We start from the raw sequence: 27,341 nt of genomic DNA on the forward strand, positions 1-27,341 counted from the left end.
TCTGATTGTTTGACCGGAGGGAGGGAGGGCTGAACTGGGAAGGGGGCAGAGGGATTAAGAAATGGTCAGACCACATAAAGAGAACTAGCAATCATATCCAGAAGGGTTTGAAGAAAGTGGCTGTGTGGTCCAGGGGCCCTATACAAAATAATACCATGAAAGGTATAGGTGGAACATAATACTAGTGAAAACGCCATACTTTCACAGACGGGAATAGTGGACAGCGAGAAAGAGAAATTAAACTGGTCTAAAAAAAACAATTGCAATCCGCCTCCAGTTCCTCTCTGCCTATCAAGCCTGAGTATACAATAACCAGGAGGCATGGCCTGTACAACATCAGGTCCCGAGTTGTTTGAGAGCCAGGTTTCAGTCAAACATACCGCCTCGGGTTGAAGGTCCAACAGAAGAGAGGACACATCTAATTTGTGGGCAGCTAAGGAGCGACAATTAACTAGAGGCGCCACTCTGCTGATGTAAGATGGGATGGCCTGTGACAGAATCTGAGAGGGCTGAACTGACCAGCCACACACTTTACAAGGAGATACTAGTGAACAGGGGTTATTAACATGCATGGATCTGGGAAGGTGGGGCGAAGCGTCACTAGTTGGTTAGGAGTATTGGATATCATACCAGAGGATGAACAGGCAGCATCATTGGTCCTGGAAGGGTGTGAACAGGTGCAGATACGCTTGCCTTAGGCATGCCAGTGGCGCGCCTGCTGCTTGTCAGTGCTCCGTCCTTCATTTAAAGGCATGCCGGACAGCTAGTGTGCAACTTTACAATGGAGGTACAATCGGAATTGTAAAAACCCTCACTTCCTCGACCTTTTTTTTCCAAATGGATCCGTTTTTAAAGAATTCCACATAGGTCAGCTTCAGTTCAGGGTAGAGAGCAGTTTACGAATTCCCCCACCGTAGTGGAGCAGTGCCGAAAAACTGCATCTGAACAACGTCCTTCATTTAAAGGCGTGCCGGACAGCTAGAGTGCAACTTCACAATGGCGGTGCAATCGGAATTGTAAAAATCCTCACTTCCTCCCCCTATTATTTGTCCTTGGAAAAAAAAAAAAAAAAAAAAAAAACTTAAACTTGATCTTCCGCCAGAATTCGGCCAATTTGCAGTGTAACTAAAATCAGTCGAAAGTCTGGGTGGTTACAAAACCTAATCCCTTATTCAGCACCTTTACTTAGTGGGAGTTGAACCCCAGGGAGGCAGTTGTGCTGGTTTCTGGAATCTGGGCCTTGGTTTTACACCTTGTTTGGACACCCTGATTCGGGTCTCCCCAGTTTACTTCCTTCTTTTTCTTTCCCCTCTGCGGGCTTGGAAGCTCCCTAAAAAAGGGGGACTAAACGTTGGAGGAAAACTTAGTGACGGGCCTGTTATGTAAGAAGTTGCCCAGCTGCCAAAATGTGGTAGAGTTGTTTGGAAAAATGGGGTTTGTCCGAAACCTGGTCTCTGCCACTGTTCTATGTTCTAGTCCTGCTTCTGCCTCTTCGTCTGCCTCTGTCCTCCTCACTACTATATCACCCGGAATCATTGCAATTCCCACCAGCGAAACCACATTACCTCTGTTGGTATCCTTGTTGCCAGGTGGAGTATAGTGTGTTGTAGAGTAAGGGTATACCTTTTCATGAGAAACGCGTTTCACATATTTACTCAATTATGGGATTTTGGATTGAGAAAGGAAGTATTTAATCCGTCATTTCTCTGTTAATCTCATTCAGCCTTTTTGTATACCAAAATCTGTACTGATGATTTTAATTCATTTTTGCTGATCTGGATTTTAATTATGTGATCATATAAAGAAAGACAAACGGTTGTATCATGGTGTTAAGTAATAGTCACTCATCACGCACAGGAGTTGTGATTCAATTCTCACTTTAATGTTTCAGTGGTTGACTACATGGATGTCCCCTATCCAGTTTGCCCTATGGGGTCTTTCAGAGAACCATTGTAGTATCACTTATTTTCGGAAACTCCAAGCAGTTTTTGCATGTGCTTGAGAATCCACACTACACACACGGGTTTAGTGGCTAGCATAGCTTTCCAAGTCTTACACCATGATTCTGAATGACTGGGCATACATTTTGCTTCCCATCGTATAGCCATATCACTTATGGGCCAGATGTATGGTTTAATGTTTGCGATAGATCACTGTTACAGATTATGTTCGGGGTTCCCTAATCAGTTCCCATTGACATCCCACCTGTTTTTAACTCTACCCTAGTACCAATTTAGACTTAATTAATTTTTTTTCTTGTTACTAAAGCTAATTTTATTATTCTAAGAAATATCCCACTGAAATTCCCCTTAGACATGCTGTTTTTCCCGAGAGGTTGAGCCCACACAGACACACTAGGTGAGGATTTGATGATGCCACTAGTGAAAACTCTAGTAGGTGAGAGTCCTTTTTCAGAAATCCTAAGGATTCCCTCGTTAGGAGTGGCACCACTTCTCCTTTCATTTTGTTAACAGTTAACATTAGAAAGTTGTGGTCCCGTCCTCAACACCTCCAACTCCCCTTTCTCCTGATCATATTACAACTTTTTAAAATACACAGCGCCCTGCCCTCTGGGCCATGTAGGGCCTACCCTAGTGGTGACTGTCTATTAAAAAGAGAGGTATGTGCCTGGTAAGAGGCTTACTTTGCATGGTCGCACTGACTGTATGAGACTGTACGAACAGGCTGCAGTGGCATGCCTGAGATATGTTTAAAGGTCTCCCTAAGTGAGTGGCACAGTCAGCGCTGCAAGCTACTAGTAACATTTAATTTTACTGTACAGGCCCTTGGCATTTGTAGTACCACTTTACTAGGGACTCGCATGTAAATGCAATTGGGCAATTTTACCAGGTTTCAAAGAGCGAGCACAAGCACTCTAGCACTGGTTAACAGTGGTAAAGTGTGCAGAGTCCTAAAGCCAGCAAAAACAAAGTAGCAAAACTGGAGTTTTGAAGCCAAAAAGTTAGGGGAGAGCAACACCAGGAATGGCAAGTCTTACAAGACACACACCAGCCTGTATTACTGTGTGCAACCCACATCAAGTAAGGGAAACAGTTGCTTGTGCACAACTAAAACAGTCCTTCTAAAGCGAACAAGGATCTCTCCCAATCCCACCTCTCTGCCATCCGCTTCCTTCCCATCTGTCTGTGACAATACTCAAGCTACATGGGACTTACTCCTCGCAATGCCTAGCCATAAAAAAGATGCCCAACCTGGCTTTGGAAACTGCCATTAGCTTGCCTTCCATGGCCAGCATGGATGTAGTGAGCTCCTTCTCTTCCCCAGCTCACAACGGATAGAAAGCCTCTCAGAGGTTTGTCATTTCAACTCAAAGTCTAAATCAATCTGCATGGTCAAATGTAAAACGTAATTTGTAATTGTGGAGTTTTGGACATAAGCTCTGCACTTCGTTAATGTTCTGTGCAAGCCTTGGTTGAAAGTGTTTCATAGATAAATCTTAATGCTGCTTAAAGTTTGTGTACGGAATTTGTTATAAAGAGGATTGCTAAAATAAATTGAGTTTATACAGAGGTGTCTTTCCTGAACAGATTGGCAACTGAAAGTGTGCTAATGAACTTAAATCACAAGACATGCTGATCCTTAGTAAAGGGAAATACCGTATGTATGTATTGCATTGAAAACACTACACAAAATGGTGCAAAGAATAGTCCTTTAAAATAAAGCATATGCGAGCAAAATACAGTCACGTGCAGTAATATTTCTGAATGAGCTGAAATTAAATTCCATATTTATTCCTAATTATGCATATTTATATGTTTAGTATACTCTGTTCTCTCTATACCTAATGTGTTTATATTTGTGTGTTCTGCAATCTCTAATAATAACAGAAATTAATTTTCTTCCAGGTTTTTCTTGGAATTAATTTTCACTTCTATATATTTTCCTTCAGGATACTGGACTTTATTATGACCGATATCTCAGGGAGGTGATTGATGTGCTAGAAACAGACAAGCATTTCAGAGAAAAGCTTCAAACAGCAGATCTTGATGATATTAAGGTTTGTAAAAATATGAACAGATGTCGCAGAAAAGGTGATTTGGAATGAAAGACATCAATGCTTCTAATTAATATAGTTTTTATTTTTCATTGGTAGAGTGGGAAACTTGCTGGTGAACTTGACTTGGTTAGTCACCAAGTCAGGACAAAATTGGATGAATTAAAGCGGCAGGAAGTGGCAAGGCTGCGGATGTTGCTTAAAGCCAAAATGGATTCAACAGGTGAGTGTCTGTAGCCAACACTTAATGAAAGTAGCTGACAGCATGCCTCCTGAGAAACACTCTAAATGTACATTTTGTAGTAGCATACGTAGCTACGTTGGTCTTTGCTGAAATTAACTTTGAAGAACAGCAAATGCAGTATCAGTGCCATTTGGGGATTCGGTGTATCGGTATTTAAGTACTTTTGTTGAAATAACTTTCTGCTTTGGGTCAGAATAAAGCCTAGTGCTGTAGCCACTATATATGAATTCTAACGTAATGAAGATTTATTGGTGTAATTTATATTTATGTTTGTGTTTACTTTAGAAGCACATATGAAACTTGGATACTTTGTAAGGCATTGACGTTCTTGATAGGTCTTTCCTGGGGACAGCTTTGGTAGTGTACCTGCCTCATACAGTCAATAAAAATGTTATCACAAATAATATTATTACCTGAGGGGTTTTGAGATAGCTTCCCTCAATCTTTTGGAGTGCCATTCACACTTTGGCTCAGTCTAAAGTACAGCATAGATAGAGTAGGGGAATTGCTTAACCCTTTTAAGCCACTGGCACTGGCCGTATCAGTCAAATTTTGTACCAGTCCATGAGACCGTCATTTGATGTTTGGCTTGGCTGAAAGTGTGAGCGACCACATTTTCCCTTTACTGTCACCTTCCTCAACCAGCATTCACAGACACCGAGAGGCAAAGGAATCTGCCTCAACAAAGGCGGAGCTGGAGAAGAAGCAATGCATGGGTTTCCCGTTGTGTGCACCACATTCTCAGGTGATCATAGTGAACAATCTACGCATTATTTGAAGCTCTCTGTGAACTTGAGCAGCAACAACGCATGTTACTTCATGCACCCACTGCGATATGGTTTCCATGGCAGCAGATGAGTCGCATGGCCCTGGCGAAACTTGCAGTACGCCCACCTCTGGGTTTTGTTAGGAGTTGGAGCTCTTCTGCAGTGACAATTGCTATCCCTTCACAAGTTGCTCTGTGCCTCCTGTTGGCAGTACTGCCCCCTGTCTTCTTGCCTCACCCTCATTGTCACTGATTCACAGTGACCCACAATGGTCTTGACTCCTCAACTGTCCAGCTCCCCTTATCAACGTTTTACTGTAATTCAGGCTTCTGCACTCTGTCGTCCTCACCTGCACTGATGGCGGTCTCAGATCCTTCCCAGTCCTGGACTACTTGTCACTGAGTCATGTTCTTCCAGATCCTGAGTGTTTAGTAGAGAAGGCCTCTTGAACCTTTTTGCAAATCTTTGCATCCCCTCTAATAGTGTCCTTTTTCTGAGTTATACCGAACAGGTCCATTGGCAGGACCATGGTGTGTATGGAATGGGTAGTACTAGCACCTAGCCAAGCTGGTGCATCTGCAGATTGCCAATACAAACACATCTTAAAAGGGTGGCTGTACTTGCAGTGGCAGATCTTCTGAAGGAGGGCGTGGTAGGGGAGAGTAGCAGCACTTTTCAGCAAGGCAGCACACAGTTGCTAGCCGTATTACGCAGTGATCAGCTTTTTAAGCAATAGTGCAACCCAGAGATTTAGCTGTCATTTTACTGCTTTTATGAAGGCTATGAATTAAGCGCATCAAAACAGACAATGCCGGTTGCCTAAGAAAGAAAAAAAATACAAACAACCGTTTGAAGAGTATGCAGTGTTTTGAACGTATGCCTATCTGCAACTGCTTACGAAGTATGAACGTCATGGTGCACATATTTTGTGATGGTAGGGCTGTCAATAGTACTCAGAAATCACTCATTTGCATCTTGCATTGTATTTCTCTTGATGAGGTCTATGAGTTACGAGTCCTTTTTCCTTGATCTTTATTCCCTGTGGTGCGATTCCTTGTGATGTCCTCGGGCTAAGTCATATTCGGGTAATTTAAAATGATATCAACATATTTTGTTTGACAATATGTATTAGGATTTTATACATATATAATCACAGAACCGGTTGCTTACATTTATTTTTATTGTTGTTGTTTATGGAAAAATAGTGAAATTCCGACCAAGAAGATAAATATTGATTATCAGGACCCTTTAAAAACACTACAACAAGAATATATAATTGACAGAAAATGGGTCAAAGAATTGTGAGAAAATTAGAATGTCATGTAAAATCAAATGAGTGTATGAAATCTAGGAAATGGTGTGAAGGGAAATAGGATACACAAGTTAAGTGAAAAAGACGAACTTCCTAGAAGTTGATCTGCATTGTATGAGCAAATAATGTTAATCGAATACTCCAAATAAAAATTCCCTTTGCCTTTCAGGGTGTGTTTTACGTTCTCCTATATTCTTGAACATTGGCAGAAATGTTAAAATTATATAATTTATTGAAATGCAATACAGGTCAAGACTAAATTTATACAAGTGATGTCAACAGGATAGTAAGTTTGTTTTGCTGCTTGACGAATTCTACCTCCTTTTGATCACAGCATGTTTGCAAGCAAGCTGGCTGTCTTTACTATCAGTCATTATGACACCACTGTTGCAGCAGCCCAGTGGATTCGTGTCGTATGAATCCTCCAGGCAGTTACTTTGAAGACCATACTTCTTATGGGGGTAACTGAAATTCCAAAGGGATAAAAAAAGCCAGCTTTGATTAAAGATGTCACACATGCTGTCAGATCACTTGGCAGCTATGTATCACAGGGAGTCATGCCAGTAAATGTCAATTAGACATATATATATATATATATATATATATATATATGTGTGTGTGTGTGTGTTCGATGGCATGTGTAGCTGCAGATACACATGCTGTGCATATCCCGCCATCTAGTGTTGGGCTCGGAGTGTTACAAGTTGTTTTTCTTCGAAGAAGTCTTTTCGAGTCACAAGATCGAGGGACTCCTCCCATTTCGGCTCCATTGCGCATGGGCGTCGACTCCATCTTAGATTGTTTTCTTTCCGCCATCGGGTTCGGACGTGTTCCTCTTTGCTCCGTGTTTCGGTTCGGAAAGTTAGTTAGATATCGGAAAAATTCAACGGTATTGTTTGCGTTCGGTATCTGGTTAGTTAGCACAGATCGACACCGAATTTTGAAGAGCTCCGGTGGCCCTTCGGGGTTTCGATTCCCCGGCGGGGCCTGGTCGGCCCGACCACGTGCGTCTACAAGACTAATGGAATGGACCCCATTCCGCTTCTGCCCCGAATGCCACAACAAGTATCCTTACATAGATCAACATTTGGTCTGTAATTTGTGTTTGTCTCCCAAACACAAAGAGGATACCTGTGATGCCTGTCGAGCGTTTCGATCGAGGAAAACACTGAGGGACCGGAGAGCGAGAAGGCTTCAAATTGCGTTGGCGCCGTCAGGACACCACGACTTGGAGGAAGAAGAAACCTTCTCCATTGCTGACTCGGACGAGGCCGAAACAGAACAGACGCCGAAAACCGTGAGTAAAACAGCCCCGGCCAAAACTCACGTTAAAATCATCAGAGCCCAGGGGACGCAACCGACAGCAGGCCATGGCTTAACCCAAAAAATCGGTGACCGTCCATCAGCATCGAAAAAGGGCACTCCGGTCGAGATACCGGCACAGAAAAGACTCGGCCCGAGACACCAGGTCAGAACAGTCTCGACATCGAGAGACTGGCACCGAGATGAGTCGGCACCGAGAAATCGGAACACCGAAACACAAAAAAGTGGCTTCGGAGCCGAAAAAGACATTGGAAAAAGTTTCGATACCGAAACGTCCGTCTTCGGAGCCGAAAACAAGTTCCTACACCGAGGAGCAAGGGCTTTCCACACAAATGCAAAGCCATAAATTCGGCCAAGAGCTAGAAGCAGGGGAGCCAGATTATACACAGAGAAGGCTACATATCCAAAAGAAGACAGGGAAGATAAGAACTCTCCCTCCTATAAGAATGAAAAGAAAACTGGCTTTCCAAGAGAAGGATAATCCACCACAAGCAAAGGTGGCAAAACAAGTAACTCCGCCACCATCACCTCAGCGCTCACCGCAATCATCACCAATCGCTAGGCCACCTATGGTGCAGTCTCCAACACACACAAGCATGAGCCAAGATGACCCAGATGCATGGGATCTTTATGATGTGCCTGTGTCAGATAACAGTCCCGACTGTTACCCAGCAAGACCATCACCACCTGAAGACAGTACTGCTTACACGCAGGTGGTGTCCAGAGCAGCTGCTTTTCACAACGTGACACTGCCCGCTGAACCTATCGAAGATGACTTTTTATTTAATACTCTGGCGTCCACACATTGTCAGTACCAGAGTCTTCCGATGCTACCGGGAATGTTAAAACACGCAAAGCAAATATTTCAAGAACCCGTTAAAGGCAGGGCCATTACTCCTAGGGTGGAAAAAAAGTACAAGCCTCCACCAACAGACCCTATGTACATTACGCAGCAACTGACACCGGACTCAGTAGTAGTTGGCGCAGCACGAAAAAGGGCGAATTCACACACCTCCGGAGATGCACCACCACCGACAAAGAAAGTCGCAAGTTCGATGCAGCGGGAAAAAGAGTGGCAGCACAAGCAGCCAATCAATGGCGCATTGCAAATTCACAGGCTTTGCTGTCAAGATATGACAGAGCCCACTGGGATGAAATGCAACACTTTATTGAACATCTGCCCAAAGAATTCCAAAAACGTGCACAACAAGTGGTAGAAGAGGGCCAAAGTATCTCAAATAACCAGATACGTTCAGCAATGGACGCAGCAGACACAGCTGCAAGAACTGTAAATGCAGTGGTAACAATTCGGAGACACGCATGGCTGCGCACCTCAGGATCCAAGCCCGAAATCCAACAGGCTGTGCTTAATATGCCTTTTAATGGACAGCAGTTGTTTGGGCCGGAAGTGGACACCGCTATCGAGAAGCTGAAAAAAGATACAGATACGGCCAAGGCCATGGGCGCGCTCTACTCCCCACAGAGGCACTTTTAGGAAGACACAATTTAGAGGGGGATTTTGGGGCCAAACCACAGAACCCTCAACTTCACAAACCAGGCCCACATACCAGAGCCAGTATCAGAGAGGAGGCTTTCAGGGACAATACAGAGGTGGACAGTTGCCTAAAACTAGAGGGAAGTTCCAAAGTCCCAAGACCCCTCAAAACAAACAGTGACTTCAGTGTCAGAAATCCCCAACATGTAACACCAGTGGGGGGAGACTAACCGATTTTTACCAAAATTGGGAGGAAATAACAACGGACTCGTGGGTCCTAGCCATCATCCAACATAGCTATTGCATAGAATTCCTACAATTACCACCAAATGTGCCTCCAAAAACACACATCATGTCCAAACAACACATGGATCTATTACAGATAGAAGTCCAAGCGTTGTTACAGAAACATGCAATAGAACTAGTACCCAATCATCAAAAAGGAACAGGGGTTTACTCCCTGTACTTTCTCATACCCAAAAAGGACAAAACTCTAAGACCCATATTAGATCTCAGAACACTAAATCTTTACATCAAATCATATCACTTTCACATGGTAACACTTCAAGACGTAATCCCCTTGCTCAAACAACAAGACTACATGACCACATTAGATCTCAAAGATGCGTACTTCCATATACCCGTACATCCTTCACACAGGAAATACTTAAGGTTTGTAATCCAAGGAGTACATTTCCAGTTCAAAGTGTTACCATTCGGAATAACAACAGCACCAAGGGTATTTACAAAATGCCTTGCAGTAGTTGCAGCATATATCAGAAGGCAACACATACACGTGTTCCCGTATCTAGACGATTGGCTAATCAAACCAACACACAAGAACAGTGTTTTCAACACACAAAAAAAGTTATAGAAACCCTTCACAAACTAGGTTTCTCACTAAGCTACCAAAAATCACACCTACAGCCGTGTCAAATACAACAATACTTAGGAGCAACAATCAACACAAAAAAAGGGATTGCCACTCCAAGTCCACAGAGGGTACAAGCATTCCAAAACGTTATACAAAGCATGTACCCAAACCAGAAGTATCAGGTAAAATTAGTAATGAAACTACTAGGCATGATGTCCTCATGCATAGCCATTGTCCCAAACGCAAGATTACACATGAGGCCCTTACAACAGTGCCTAGCAACACAATGGACACAAGCACAGGGTCAACTACAAGATCTAGTGTTGATAGACCGCCACACACACACACCTCGCTACAATGGTGGAATCATATAAATTTAAATCAAGGGTGGCTTTTCCAGGACCCAGTGCCTCAGTACGTGATCACAACAGATGCTTCTATGGTAGGGTGGGGAGCACACCTCAACCAACACAGCATCCAGGGACAATGGGACGCTCAACAGAAACAACTTCACATAAATCAGCTAGAACTACTAGCAGTGTTTCTAGCGTTGAAAGCATTTCAACCGCTAATAGCCCACAAACACATTCTTGTCAAAACAGACAACATGACAACAATGTATTACTTAAACAGGGAGGCACACACTCATCACAACTGTCTCTTAGCACAAAAAAATGGCATTGGGAGAATCACAATCACATTCACCTAATAGCGCAATACATCCCAGGAATTCAGAACCAGTTGGCAGACAATCTCAGTCGAGATCACCAACAGATCCACGAATGGGAGATTCATTCCCAGATACTACAAACCTACTTCAAAAACTGGGGAACACCGCAAATAGACCTATTCGCAACAAAGGAAAACGCAAAATGCCAAAACTTCGCATCCAGGTACCCACAGCCTCACTCGAAGGGCAGTGCGTTATGGATGAGTTGGTCAGGGATATTTGCTTACGCTTCCCCCCCCCTCTCCCACTCATTCCGTATCTAGTAAACAAACTGAGTCAAAACAAACTCAAACTAATACTAATAGCACCAACTTGGGCACGACAACCTTGGTACACAACACTACTAGACCTGTCAGTAGTGCCTCATATCAAACTACCAAACAGACCAGATCTGGTAACTCAACACAAACAACAAATCAGACACCCGAATCCAGCATCGCTCAATCTAGCAATCTGGCTCCTGAAGTCTTAGAATTCGACATTTAAACATCACACAAGAATGTATGGAGGTCATCAAACAGGCTAGAAAACCTACTACAAGACATTGCTACGCAAATAAATGGAAACTATTTGTTTATTACTGTCATAATTATCAAATAAAACCATTACACGCGTCCGCTACACACATTGTAAGCTACTTACTACACTTACAAAAATCTAAGTTAGCTTTTTCATCCATTAAAATACATCTCACAGCAATTTCAGCTTATCTGCAAATTACACATTCAACCTCACTATTTAGGATCCCAGTCATAAAAGCTTTTATGGAGGGCCTAAAAAGGATCATTCCACCGAGAACACCACCAGTCCCTTCGTGGAACCTCAATATTGTATTAACGAGACTCATGGGTCCACCATTCGAACCCATGTACTCTTGTGAAATGCAATACTTGACTTGGAAAGTAGCCTTCCTAATAGCTATCACATCACTCAGAAGAGTAAGTGAAATACAAGCCTTTACCATACAGGAACCATTTATACAAATACATAAACATAAAGTGGTTCTACGTACAAATCCCAAATTTTTGCCAAAAGTTATATCACCGTTCCACTTAAACCAAACTCTGGAACTCCCATTGTTTTTTCCACAACTAGACTCTGTAGCTGAAAGAGCATTACATACATTAGACATTAAAAGAGCTCTAATGTACTACATTGATAGAACCAAACCGTTTTGCAAAACAACACAATTGTTTGTAGCTTACCAAAAACCTCATACAGGAAATCCAATATCCAAACAAGGCGTTGCCAGATGGATAGTGAAATGTATTCAAACCTGTTATGCTAAAGCTAAAAGAGAACTGCCTATTACACCAAAGGCACACTCCACTAGAAAGAAATGCGCTACAATGGCCTTTCTAGGAAATATACCAATGACAGAAATCTGTAAAGCAGCCACATGGTCTACGCCTCATAAATTCACTAAACATTACTGCGTGGATGTGTTAACAACACAACAAGCCACAGTAGGACAAGCAGTACTAAGAACTTTATTTCAAACAACTTCAACTCCTACATGCTAAACCACCGCTTTTGGGGAGATAACTGCTGACTAGTCTATGCATAGCATGTGTATCTGCAGCTACACATGCCATTGAACGGAAAATGTCACTTACCCAGTGTACATCTGTTCGTGGCATTAGTCGCTGCAGATTCACATGCGCCCACCCGCCTCCCCGGCAGCCTGTAGCCGTTTAGAAGTAGATCTTGAACATTTGTACATTTGTAAATATATTACTTTAAGCTTCATTATGTACATACGTATTCACTCCATTGCATGGGCACTATTACTAGCATACACAACTCCTACCTCACCCTCTGCGGGGAAAACAATCTAAGATGGATTATACGCCCATGCGCAATGGAGTCGAAATGGGAGGAGTCCCTCGGTCTCGTGACTCGAAAAGACTTCTTCGAAGAAAAACAACTTGTAACACTCCGAGCCCAACACCAGATGGCGGACTGTGCACAGCATGTGAATCTGCAGCGACTAATGCCACGAACAGATGTACACTGGGTAAGTGACATTTTCCATATATATATGTTCGATGGCATGTGTAGCTGCAGATTCACATGCTGTGCACAGTCCGCCCTCTGGTGTTGGGCTCGGAGTGTTACAAGTTGTTTTTCTTCGAAGAAGTCTTTTCGAGTCACGAGACCGAGGGACTCCTCCCATTTCGACTCCATTGCGCATGGGCGTAGACTCCATCTTAGATTTTTTTTTTTTCCGCCATCGGGTTCGGACGTGTTCCTTTTCGCTCCGTGTTTCGGGTCAGAAAGTTAGTTAGAATCTCGGAAAATAACGTCGGTATTGTTTGCGTTCGGTATCGGGTTAGTTAGAACAAATCGACACTGAATTCTGAAGAGCTCCGGTGGCCCTTCGGGGTTTTTTCGATTCCCCCGTCGGGGCCTGGTCGGCCCGGCCACACGTGACTTCAAGGCTGATGGAACGGACCCCATTCCGCTTCTGCCCAAAATGCCATAACAAGTATCCGTATACGGATCAGCATCTGGTCTGTAACTTGTGCTTGTCTCCCGAGCACAAGGAAGATACTTGTGAAGCCTGTCGAGCATTTCGGTCGAGAAAGACATTAAGAGACCGAAGAGCCAGAAGACTGCAAATGGCGTCGGCGCCGACAGGACAAGAGCGTTTCGAGGAGGAAGAAGAAGCTTTCTCCATCCACGAGTCGGACTCAGAAGAGCTCGAGGCCGAAGAAACGCCAAAAACCGTGAGTAAGACGTCGAAACATAAGACTCACGAGAAGTCAAGCAAAAGCCCAGGGGACGCCACCGCCAACAGGCCATGGCTTAACCCGAAAAATAGGTGACCGATCATCGGCACCGAAAAAGGGCACGCTTGTGGCGAAGTCATCCGACTCAGGTCGAGATACCGCCACACAGCAACCTCGGACCCGAGACAGCGGCTCCGAAAAAATTAGCCACCGAGACAGCGGCACCGAGACACCACGCCGAAAATAAAAAAGGTTTCTTCAGAGCCTAAAAAGACGTCCAAAAAAGTTTTGGTTACGAAACATCCAGCCTCGGAGCCGAAAACAGGTTCCTACACAGAGGAACAAGGATTACCCTCCCAAATGCAAAAGCATAAATTCGGAGAGGAACTTGAAGCTGTAGAGCCAGACTATACACAAAGAAGGCTCCACATTCATGAGGACACAGGGAAGATAACCACTCTTCCCCCAATTAAAATAAAAAGAAAACTTGCCTTTCAACAAAAGGACAAGCAGCCACAGGCAAAAGTGGCAAGGAAAACAACTCCACCACCATCAATACACGCATCACCAGTAACAACTCCACCACTGATGCACTCGCCAGCTCATACTACAATGAGTCAGGATGATCCTGATGCATGGGACCTTTACGATGCTCCAGTATCAGACAACAGCCCAGACTCGTACCCTGCAAGGCCGTCGCCACCTGAGGACAGTACATCTTACACACAGGTGGTCGCAAGGGCAGCTGCTTTTCACAACGTCACCTTGCATTCCGAACCAATTGAGGATGACTTTTTGTTTAACACCCTATTCTCCACCCATAGCCAGTACCAAAGCCTACCTATGCTCCCAGGAATGCTAAAACATTCAAAACAGATCTTTCAAGATCCTGTTAAAGGCAGAGCCATAACTCCAAGGGTGGAGAAAAAATACAAGCCACCGCCAACAGATCCAGTTTATATTACAACGCAATTGACACCGGACTCAGTAGTTGTCGGGGCAGTTCGTAAGAGAGCGAACTCTCATACCTCAGGGGACGCACCACCTCCAGACAAGGAGAGTAGCAAATTTGATGCTGCGTGCAAAAGGGTGGCAGCACAAGCAGCAAACTAATGGCGCATTGCCAATTCAAAGCACTTTTGGCAAGATATGATAGAGCTCATTGGGATGAGATGCAGCATTTCATAGAACACTTACCCAAAGAGTTCCAGAAAAGGGCACAACAGGTGGTGGAAGAAGGACAAAGTATCTCAAATAATCAGATACTGTCTTCAATGGAGGCAGCAGATACGGCTGCAAGGACAGTAAACACTGCAATAACAATAAGAAGGCACGCATGGCTGTGTACTTCGGGGTTCAAGCCGGAAATTCAACAAGCCGTGCTAAATATGCCCTTTAATGAACAGCAGTTGTTTGGGCCGGAAGTCGACACTGCTATTGAGAAACTCAAGAAAGACACTGATACAGCCAAAGCCATGGGCGCACTCTACACCCCGCAGAGCAGAGGCACTTTTCGCAAAACACCTTTTAGGGGAGGGTTTCGAGGTCAACCAACAGAAACCACAACATCACAAGCAAGGCCCACTTACCAGAGCCAATATCAGCGGGGAGGTTTTCGGGGGCAATATAGAGGGGGCCAATTCCAAAAGAATAGGGGAAAGTTCCAAAGCCCCAAAACTCCTCAAAATAAACAGTGACTTACAAGTCACACAACCCCATCACATAACACCTATGGGGGGGAGACTAAGCCAATTTTACAAACATTGGGAGGAAATAACAGACACTTGGGTCTTCGCAATTATCCAGCATGGTTATTGCATAGAATTTCTCAAATTCCCTCCAAACGTCCCACCGAAAACACACAGTATGTCAAAACAACATATAGACCTTCTAGGACTAGAAGTTCAAGCATTGCTACAAAAAGAAGCAATAGAATTAGTAGCAAAACTACAGATAAACACAGGAGTTTACTCACTGTACTTTCTAATACCCAAAAAGGACAACAGTCTGAGACCAATACTAGATCTCAGAACACTAAATACCTACATCAAATCAGACCACTTTCACATGGTTACATTACAAGACGTAATCCCACTGCTCAAACAAAAAGACTACATGACAACACTAGACCTAAAGGATGCGTATTTCCATATACCAATACATCCTTCACACAGAAAATACCTAAGGTTCGTATTCCAAGGAATACATTACCAATTCAAAGTGTTGCCATTCGGAATAACAACTGCGCCAAGAGTTTTTACAAAATGCCTGGCAGTAGTAGCTGCACATATCAGAAGGCAGCAAATACATGTGTTCCCGTACTTAGACGACTGGTTAATCAAAACCAACACGCTAAGACAGTGTTCACAGCACACAAAATATGTCATACAAATCCTCCATAAACTAGGTTTCTCGATCAACTACGCAAAGTCACACCTTATGCCGTGTCAAACACAGCAATACTTAGGAGCGACAATCAACACAGAAAAAGGGATTGCCACTCCAAGTCCACAAAGGGTTCAAACATTTCACAATGTAATACAGGCCATGTATCCAAAACAAAGGATACAAGTCAAAATGGTAATGAAACTGCTAGGCATGATGTCTTCATGCATAGCCATTGTCCCAAACGCAAGGTTGCACATGCGGCCCTTACAACAGTGCCTAGCATCACAATGGTCACAAGCACAGGGTCAGCTTCTAGATCTGGTGTTGATAGACCGCCAAACATACATCTCGCTTCTATGGTGGAACAGTATAAATATAAACCAAGGGCGGCCGTTCCAAAACCCAGTGCCACAATACGTCATAACGACAGATGCTTCCATGACAGGGTGGGGAGCACACCTCAATCAACACAGCATCCAAGGACAATGGGACATACATCAAAGACAGTTTCACATAAATCACTTAGAACTGTTAGTGGTATTTCTAGCGCTGAAAGCATTTCAGCCCAGAATAACCCACAAATACATTCTTGTCAAAACAGACAACATGACAACAATGTATTACTTAAACAAACCGGGAGGGACGCACTCGACACAGTTGTGTCTCCTTACACAAAAAATATGGCATTGGGCGATTCACAACCACATTCGCCTAATAGCACAATTTATTCCAGGGATTCAGAACCAGTTAGCAGACAATCTCTCTCGGGATCACCAACAAATCCACGAATGGGAGATTCACCCCCAAATACTAAACACTTACTTTCAAATTTGGGGAACACCTCAAATAGATCTATTTGCAACAAAGGAAAACTCAAAATGCCAAAACTTCGTATCCAGGTACCCCCAGGATCAATCCCAAGGCAATGCTCTATGGATGAACTGGTCAGGGATATTTGCGTACGCTTTTCCCCCTCTCCCGCTCCTTCCATATCTAGTAAACAGGTTGAGACAAAACAAACTCAAACTCGTACTAATAGCACCAACATGGGCGAGGCAACCTTGGTACACAACACTACTAGACCTTTCAGTAGTACCTCATGTCAAACTACCCAACAGACCAGATCTGTTAACACAACACAAACAACAAATCAGACATCCAAATCCAGCATCTCTGAATCTAGCAATTTGGCTCCTGAAATCCTAGAATTCGGACACTTAGACCTCACACAAGAATGTATGGAGGTCATAAGACAAGCTAGGAAACCTACCACTAGACACTGCTATGCAAATAAGTGGAAAAGATTTGTTTATTACTGCCATAATAATCAAATTCAGCCATTACACGCATCTCCAAAAGATATAGTAGGATATTTACTACATTTACAAAAGTCAAATCTAGCTTTCTCTTCCATAAAGATACATCTTACCGCAATATCAGCTTACCTGCAAATTACTCATTCAACTTCATTATTTAGAATACCAGTCATAAAAGCGTTTATGGAAGGCCTAAAGAGAATTATACCACCAAGAACACCACCTGTTCCTTCATGGAACCTCAACATTGTCTTAACACTACTCATGGGTCCACCATTTGAACCCATGCATTCTTGTGAAATGCAATACTTAACGTGGAAAGTTACGTTTTTAATTGCCATCACATCTCTAAGAAGAGTGAGTGAAATTCAAGCTTTTACCATACAACAACCATTTATTCAAATACACAAAAATAAAATAGTCCTACAAACAAATCATTTTTTTTTACCAAAGGTAATCTCACCGTTCCACTTGAATCAAACGGTAGAATTACCAGTGTTCTTCCCACAGCCAGATTCTATAGCTGAAAGAGCACTACATACATTAGACATCAAAAGAGCGCTAATGTATTACATTGACAGAACAAAACTAATTCGAAAAACAAAACAACTATTTATTGCTTTTCAAAAACCTCATACAGGAAATCCAATTTCTAAACAAGGCATTGCTAGATGGATAGTTAAGTGCATTCAAACCTGCTATATTAAAGCAAAGAGAGAGCTGCCTATTACACCAAAGGCACACTCAACCAGAAAGAAAGGTGCTACCATGGCCTTTCTAGGAAATATTCCAATGAACGAAATATGTAAGGCAGCAACATGGTCTACGCCTCATACATTTACCAAGCACTACTGTGTGGATGTGTTAACTGCACAACAGGCCACAGTAGGTCAAGCTGTACTAAGAACATTATTTCAAACAACTTCAACTCCTACAGGCTGAACCACCGCTTTTGGGGAGATAACTGCTTACTAGTCTATGCACAGCATGTGTATCTGCAGCTACACATGCCATTGAACGGAAAATGTCACTTACCCAGTGTACATCTGTTCGTGGCATTAGTCACTGCAGATTCATATGCGCCCACCCGCCTCCCCGGCAGCCTGTAGCCGTTTAGAAGTAGATCTTGAACATTTGTACATTTGTAAATATATTACTTTAAGCTTCATTATGTACATATGTATTCACTCCATTGCATGGGCACTATTACTAGCATACACAACTCCTACCTCACCTTCTGCGGGCAAAACAATCTAAGATGGAGTCTACGCCCATGTGCAATGGAGTCGAAATGGGAGGAGTCCCTCGGTCTCATGACTCGAAAAGACTTCTTCGAAGAAAAACAACTTGTAACACTCCGAGCCCAACACCAGATGGCGGACTGTGCACAGCATGTGAATCTGCAGCGACTAATGCCACGAACAGATGTACACTGGGTAAGTGACATTTTCCATATATATATATATATATATATATATATATAGGTTTGAACATGTTGTATGGACACACACATCTTGCCTTTGTTGCAAGAATTCATCTTTCAGCTCACAGATCCACTATGTTGTACTGTAAACCCACAGCCCATGGACTTACGCTGCATTGAGTTGGGCATGCTTGTCCAGTGGTCAAAATAACCATGAGAACCTGTTGTTCTTGCCCCGAAATTCCCCTAAACAATGTCCTGGGCGTTAAGTGTGTATTTGTGTAGCATTTCTACCCTTTGTCTCCTTGACCCCAAATGATAGGTCCTTTGCGTCAAGTGTGTATTTCTATAGCATTTCTTCCCTTTGTATAATCTCTGAGCATTTTGTGGGATCTGGATGCCATTTAGGATTCAGGCAATACCCTTTGTATGATCTCTGAGCATTTTGTGGGATTTGGATGCCCTTTATGGTTCTGGCATTTTTGTTTCCTAGACATTGTATTTGGTAATGGTTCTGTGAGGTCAAAGTAGGCAGAACTGATTTTAACCATAAGACACAATGACCTTCACATCGGGCATGCTTTCATTTTTGTATGTCATGATGACATAAGATTTGGCAAACTCTCCTTACATTTGGGCCTGATTACATTATGAATGGCAGACCGACGTAAACCTAGAACATAATAATAGCAAAAGTAGACTGATAATCGAATAGGACATGATCACATCCGCAGACTGTACTAACCTGATAGATAATAAAAGAAGCATTGCTTGGACTAACTTTAATATAGGGATTGAAAGCATCGCCATATAGCAGACTGACATTACAGTAGGACATTACTGTATTCTATTGTATCATTGAAATAGTGATTTAAATCCCTTACAAGTCTGCAAATCGGACATCAGTGCAGTACTTATTAACACTACCACAGTACATGATAACTGACTTGTAAGACTGGTGTGACTTGTTTTCATCCTCCATGCACACACAGTCACCCATTCATCAAACCTACCAGTCCTGCATGCCCACACTCCATGCAAGTGAATGCAATCCATATTGATTCTTTGACTTATAAAATAGTCAGATGTCTCAGCTTTATCAAAGCTTGTTTAAGTTATGCATTGAGTTGTTACAAAAGTCCATCAATTCTCTAATTGAGCTAAAGGATACATTTCTTACCACAATCTCAGCCAGTAAGTCAGGATGGGCATGATCCATTATAGCTGATGCCTTTTAAAGCAGTACACATTATAAGGTAATGCATTGTATTAATTGCTATATATTGTATTGAAGAAGAACACTTCCTTTTTCATGTTTATTTTTTTGTAACAAATATACTGCACTTCCTGATTTGGGTGAGGATTGTCACACTTTTTAGCCCTAGTATTTTGGATCACATTGAAATTAGTCCATTTTGGGGCTGGGACTCAACTGGTATAATTTGTGTGCCATTTATGTTCAACATATTCTACGAATATGACAGTGAAGTAAGCAACATTTCCTCATTGTAGGACCGTCAATTAAAATAGACAATCCTGTGTTTTTGAAAGATCCAGACGCTTCCAGTCATTCACTGCTTAACACATATTTTCTATTCTATCAAGATATTTTGTGAAAGCAGGTTGCAGTCCATTTTAAATACATTTCAAAATGAATTTGCATTGGAAAATGAGTTTTAGTTCTGTTTGAGAACCCATCTTCTCCTTCTGGATCCTCCGATATGTACATCTCTCTCTATGTTGCTCCTGTTTCTTGCTGACTTCTTGTCACCGTTTCTTTCTAGGAGTGCTATTTCCTTGCTGGATAGACAGTGCAAACCACTTCTAATCTCTAATTGCCCCATATTTCCCTTTTGCTGTTGTAGGACGTTGGCTCTGTATGTACTATTTCAAAGTAAGAAATAGCATGCACAGAGTCCAAGGGTTCTCCTTAGAGGTAAGATAGTGGCAAAAAGAGATAATTCTAATGCTCTATTTTGTGGTAGTGTGGTCGAGCAGTAGGCTTATCAGAGGGTAGTGTTAAGCATTTGTTGTACACACTCAGGCAATAAATGAGGAACACACACTCAAAGACAATTCCATGCCAATAGGTTTTTATATAGGCAAATATATTTTCTTAGTTTACTTTGAGCACCACAGGTTCAAGATTTACAAGTAATACTTCAAATGAAAGGTATTTCACTTAGGTGACTTAGGAACTTTGAATCAGCAAAATAGCATGTACAGTTTTCACAAAAATGGCAATAAGCTATTTTAAAACTAGACAGTGCAATGTTCAACAGTTCCTGGGGGAGGTAAGTGTTTGTTAGTTTTGCAGGTAAGTAAACCACCTACAGGGTTCAAAGTTGGGTCCAGGGTAGCCCACCGTTGGGGGGTTCAGGGCATCCCCAAAGTTACCACACCAGCAGCTCAGGGCCGGTCTGGTGCAGAGGTCAAAGTGGTGCCCAAAACGCATAGGCTTTAATGGAGAAGGGGGTGCCCCGGTTCCAGTCTGCCAGCAGGTACTTGCATCTTCGGAGGGCAGACCAGGGAGGGGTTTTGTAGGGCACCGCGGGGGACACAAGTCAGCACAAAAAGTACACCCTCAGTGGCACGGGGGGGCTTGGTGCAGAGTGCAAACAGGCGTCGGGTTTGTAATGGAGTTCAATGGGAGACCCAGGGGTCTCTTCAGCGAAGCAGGCAGACAAGGGGGGGGCTCCTCTGGGTAGCCACCACCTGGGCAAGGGAGAGGGCCACCTGGGGGTTGCTTCTGCACTGGAGGTCGGATCCTTCAGGTCCTGGGGGCTGCGGGTGCAGTGTCTTTACCAGGCGTCTGGTTCTTAGAAGCAGGCAGTCGCGGTCAGGGGGAGCCTCTGGATTCCCTCTGCAGGCGTCACTGGGGGGGGGGTCCAGGGGGGGGTCAACTCTGGCTACTCACAGGGTCGCAGTCGCCGGGGAGTCCTCCTTGTAGTGTTGTTTCTCCACAGGTCGAGCCGGAGACGTTGGGTGCAGAGTGGAAAGTCTCACGCTTCCGGCGGGAAACGTGCAGTCCTTTAAAAGTTGTTTCTTTGTTGCAAAGTTGTTTCTTCTTTGGAGCAGAGCCGCTGTCCTCAGGAGTTCTTGGTCCTTTTAGATGCAGGGTAGTCCTCTGAGGCTTCAGAGGTCGCTGGACCCTGGTGGATGCGTCGCTGTTGCAGTTTTTCTTGAAGTGGGGAGACAGGCCGGTAGGGCTGGGGCCAAAGCAGTTGGTATCTCTGTCTTCTCTGCAGGACTTTCAGGTCAGCAGTCCATCTTCATCTTCATTTTCAGGTTGCAGGAATCTGTTTTCCTAGGTTCTGGGGGCCCCTAAATACTCAATTTAGGGGTATGTTTAGGTCTGGGGGGTTAGTAGCTAATGGCTGCTAGCCCTGAGGGTGGCTACACCCTCTTTGTGTCTCCTCCCTGAGGTGAGGGGGGGCACATCCCTAATCCTATTGGGGGAATCCTCCATCTGCAAAATGGAGGATTTCTAAAAGTCAGTCACCTCAGCTCAGGACACCTTAGGGGTTGTCCTGACTGGCCAGTGACGACTCCTTGTTTTTCTCATTATCTTCTCCGGCCTTGCCGCCAAAAGTGGGGCCGTGGCCGGAGGGGGCGGGCATTTCCACTAGCTGGGATTCCCTGTGGCGCTGCAACAAAGGGGATGAGCCTTTGAGGCTTACCGCCAGTTCTTACAGTTCCTGCAGGGGGAGGTGAGAAGCATCTCCACCAAGTACAGGCTTTGTTACTAGCCACAGAGTGACAAAGGCACTCCCCCCATGTGGCCAGCAACATGTCTGGTGTGTGGCAGGCTGGCAAAACTAGTCAGCCCACACTGGAAGTTGGGTATGTTTTCAGGGGGCATCTCTAAGATGCCCTCTGGGGTGTATTTCACAATAAAATGTACACTGGCATCAGTGTGCATTTATTGTGCTGAGAAGTTTGAAAACTGGGAAGTTTGGTATCAGTGTAGCCATTATGGTGCTGTGCAGTTCGTTTGTGACAGACTCCCAGACCATATCCTCTTATGGCTACCCTGCACTTACAATGTCTAAGGTTTTGCTTAGACACTGTAGGGGCATAGTGCTCATGCACCTATGCCTCACCTATGGTATAGTGCACCCTGCCTTATGGCTGTAAGGCCTGCTAGAGGGGTGACTTATCTATACCATGGGCAGTGTGAGGTTGGCATGGCACCCTGAGGGGAGTGCCATATCGACTTAGTCATTTTCTCCCCACCAGCACACACGAGCTGGCAAGCAGTGTGTCTGTGCTGAGTGAGGGGTCCCCAGGGTGGCATAAGACATGCTGCAGCCCTTCGAGACCTTCCCTGGCATCAGGGCCCTTGGTACCAGTTACAAGGGACTTACCTGGATGCCAGGGTGTGCCAATTGTGGAGACAAAGGTACATGTTAGGGAAAGAACACTGGTACTGGGGCCTGGTTAGCAGGCCTCAGCACACTTTCAAATCATAACTTGGCATCAGCAAAGGCAAAAAGTCAGGGGGTAACCATGTCAAGGAGGCATTTCCTTACAGCTGTCACATGAGTTCTCCGTATACTCCGTGCCAATTACTGTTTTGTTGAGGAAGTTGGACATGGGGCCTGCTTTAGACTTTGGCGGACAGAGTAAAGTCACCCATGGTGGTGGAGGACATTACCTCCACTACACTGACAGACTACCATCCACCAGATTTAGAGATGATCACCAGCCCAGCGTTCAACTCGACTGTTACCACAGCAGCTCCTTTCACAGTGGAAAATATTTGAACAACTGCTGTTGGTTTTGTTGGCTGTCCACTAAACAGTATCCTGGAGTGTGGGGATGTCATTGTTGTATATTTATGTATCGGGCGGTGAAGGACATGGCAGAAGGAAATTACACCATTTACCCTAAAAATGGTAGGCAGTGTAATGCCCTTCCTCTGCCAGCTCCTACTCTGTTTGGCTGTGACAGGAAGCTTTCAGTTGACTGAGACAGTAGTGGCGCCATCGACTGAAAGCTGAGTGTTTTCCGTCTTTAAATGAAGTGAGCGCTGACCAAGGGTTTGGGGGATTGAGCACTCTGTCCTGTTTGCTCTAAATTCAGCCCTTCGTTGTTGACTTTTTGCCAGTGAAACTCTTACTGTGTTCTGGAGATCACCTCTCTATATGCTACCTACTTAAACTATTTAAAAAACATTTTTTTTAAATCTCATCCTTACAGTTCTGTCGTCACCTTCCTACACTTAAACTGTGATTACAAATACAAGAGTTCTATCTGGTGTGCATCATATAGAAACACTTGCAAAATTCTCTCTGTCCCCATCACATCTTGCCCAATTTCTTAAATTGCCTTTGCCAAACTCTCTATGAATAGAAGGCACAAGATGCTCACCGAGTCTCCCCGCACTTACCATTCATACCTGGGGGTTTTACAGTGGCACCATTCACCTCTCCTACCCCTTTTGAGTAATTAGGTTGCAAGTTGTGTAAAACGCTGCATCTCACCTCTTGGTAGCCCTTAACCCATGCACCGCTATTGTTAGCCATCTTTTATATCGTCACCCTGTTGACAGTTGGAAGAATTTGTGTATGGCACATCACTGTACACATTTGCAGGGAACTCTTTTTCTGTTGTGTGCCCCATGTATCTTCTTGCATGCTCTGATCGTCATATCAGAGACTTCTATTTTCCTTGCTTCAGCTTTCAACGAATTTATTTACACCATACTTTGTTTGATCCTGACTGTATCTTGCATCAGGATCACTTCAGGTAGCATTGTCATTTTATAAATGCTTCTGTTCATTCATTCATGATGCTGACAAAACCATCTTTTTCCACACATTTTTGAGCTATACTATTCTTATTCACAAAGTTATTTTAACCCCTGCTCAGCTAAAACCATCGTCTACAGATATTACCATTTCAGAATACGGCACTAATCTCTTCCGTGTGCCCTACAGCTGGTCTGTTCTCTGCAGGTGGTCATTTTGAATCATGAGATCCTGAGCGTGTTATGAGTAGAGTAAAAGAGTGGTTATTAACTATTTAAAAGTGTAGCAGGTTTCGCCACCAGACTAGCTAACATGAGGGTCAGGTGTGTAATGTTAAAATGTTTCCCAAACATTTACATTTGCCAGTATTGTTTTATTTGGCTCAAACTCTCTATAACGTGGCTGCGTATTTACATTGAACTGGAAAAATAGACAGTAAAAAGTCCGTATTGTTACTTCCATTGAAGTAGTGCAGTTAAAACAGAACAAGGTTGTTGATATCCAGTCGATACATGTCGGGTAAATATTGGGATAGCTGTGTAAATTTGTCTTGCTTAATAAGAAAACTGATAACTGAAACAAAAAAGAAATTGCTCCTTACTAGGGCAGAATGCATTTTCACTTTCCTAATGGCTATAAAAAATAAGTTCAGACCCATGCTAGAAGTATTGAAGTGTCAGTCAATATTGCTACTGGAAAAGTATGCAGCTGCAGCTCGGTGAAATGAAAGTGTACATAGGTTGTGAGAGACAATGTCCTGCACCTCTTCTTGAGCACAGTGAAAGATGAAAGATTGTTCACTCATGGAACAGATTAGAGCGACACATAATTAGGAAAATAGCTACTTGTATTTCAGAGGGTTGATAGAGAAAAGAGCAAACGTTGCTATAAGTAGTGCTTGAAGGGGCAAATATCATTTGCTAAATCATTGAATTGGGCAGTTCTATTTTGTAATGCAGACAAGCTCCATCTATGAAGTGCTGTAATGAACTTTTGACAGGATAGGTCACAAACACTCTCTACAATAGTGTTTGGCAGCACTGGTGATAACAGAGGTGCAGTGTTTTCCAAATCTGCAACTAGCTGGTTTCCAGTGCTTTTTTTGTGGCACCTTATAGGTTTAAAAACAAAAAAAGGGAACAATACTTTCGCCTAAACCTCTACAGGCCTATTTTAATTTACATGCTCGTAGTGAAAAACATTCCCAACAATAGGTTCTGTTCATAACCCCTCTTTCACTCTGTGGTCCAATGGATTATTACTTCACCCAGCACTCAAGAACATTATTTTCTTCTGAGGTATCACCACAGGCTGTGTCTGTCGGAGTGCTAAACTCTCCTGTATATCACCTTTCTCTGTGACTGTTTTGGTCTTATAATTGCCACGTAGCTCAACGTCATCAGGACAACCTGTTTGTTTCCTTTCAACCCATTAGAATGAGATGCCTAATAATGGTTTCTAGAATACTAGTGTCCTGATGGCACAAAACTAGGTCTAACCCTATTCAGTGACCCTCAGCATGAAGCAAAACTAATCTTGAAGTCCTGCATGAAACACAAACATTGCTCCTTTCTAAATAAAAGAAAATTGCCACCTAATATGCCACGGAAATATAACATTTCAAGTGTTCAGAGCTAATGGCAAGCCCAAAGGCCATTTTCTTGTTCCCTCCTCCTCGTGCACATCTATTTTCTAAAAGTGTCTGTTGGACCATGCCGTTTCTGCGGGGTCATCCCAGGTTTTTGCCTTCCTTTACTGAACCTGTTTTTTTTTTTGGGGGGGGGGGGGGGGGGGGCTTTACAACTCTCTGCAGTTAACGTCTGGCACCCAGTGATAAATTGCTTGTGCTCTCCCTTCTAAACATGGGAAAACCGTCCTACACCTGATTGGCACATTTAATTTACTTGGAAGTCCCTGGTATGTGGTACTACATATACCCAGGGCCTGTAAATGAAATGCTACTCAGGGGTATAACACTTATTCTTCGACCTCCTGAAGTAGCACTGCAAAAATGAACTACAGGCTGCAGTGGCAGCCTTGAGAACAACCTTAAACTGCCATTTTAGAAACAAAAACTGTTGCCAGGCCTAAACCTACCTTTCCAGTACTTAAGTCACCCCTAAGGTAGGCCCTAAAGGCCTATAGGACAGGGTGCATGGTACTTAATAAGTAGGACATGTGTAATGAAGTTTTACATGTCCTAGTAGTGAAAGTCCTTTTTCGCTGTAGCAAGGCTATCTCTCCCAGAAACTAACATTGCGTTCCCTTATTACACTTATTAATTGAGAACTTCATTTTGGGAAAAAAATAGAGCAATGCTTCTTCCATTCATTTTTAATTGTAATTTCAAATAAATTTTTAATGGTAAAGTTGGATTGTAAGCTACTATTCTGGAAAGCTACTTTTAGTAAGTTGACGTTTTTCTACCTAACCCCAATTCCAATATTAGAGATCACTTGACTGTGAATGGCTCTCCTGTTGCGGGTTATGTATTCCTTAGAGACATGGGGACAAAAGAGACTTTGGTGTAGAGGAAGTTTCTTCCTGACAGGATGGCTGTGGAGGAGTTGTGTCCTACCCTGATTACACTTCAAGGGGCCCTGCCTGCAGCGCACACCAAGGAACATGATACCAGCCCTGCCCTTTCTTGTGGCCTCCTAGACAGATTGGAGCAAAACCCTGGTGAAGAACTGACGAGAAGCAGTTTAGAAGTCAGTTCATGGATTGCCACCCACACACTGGGTATAAGAATGGCACCATCAGAACCTCTCATCAGAACGCTTGTGGACCTGTATAAGATTCAGAAGGACTGTCCTGCTTTCTGAAGACGTGAGACTGGACCTGCTTGAATTTCACTTTGGATCCTTAGACGTGACTCCAAGGGTCACTTGGCGTACCTCCTGCTTGGGCTTCAGCAACATTAAAGGTCCCGGAGAGCTGACAAGCACCACCTGGACCTGCCGAGTCCC

General features: G+C 43.5%; 1 protein-coding gene across 2 annotated transcripts in view; it reads left to right on the forward strand.

Moving 5' to 3' along the window:
• NUCB2 (nucleobindin 2) overlaps positions 1-27,341 on the forward strand; it is a 467,074-nt gene that overhangs the window by 65,031 nt on the left and 374,702 nt on the right. For both annotated transcript variants that reach the window (XM_069223731.1, XM_069223732.1), the window contains exons 3-4: positions 3,911-4,018; positions 4,115-4,238. In XM_069223731.1, the coding sequence (XP_069079832.1) occupies positions 3,911-4,018; positions 4,115-4,238 (232 nt within the window). The remainder of the gene's footprint in view (positions 1-3,910; positions 4,019-4,114; positions 4,239-27,341) is intronic.

Source organism: Pleurodeles waltl, chromosome 3_1 (assembly GCF_031143425.1).
Source record: "Pleurodeles waltl isolate 20211129_DDA chromosome 3_1, aPleWal1.hap1.20221129, whole genome shotgun sequence".
Classification (NCBI taxonomy): domain Eukaryota; kingdom Metazoa; phylum Chordata; class Amphibia; order Caudata; family Salamandridae; genus Pleurodeles; species Pleurodeles waltl.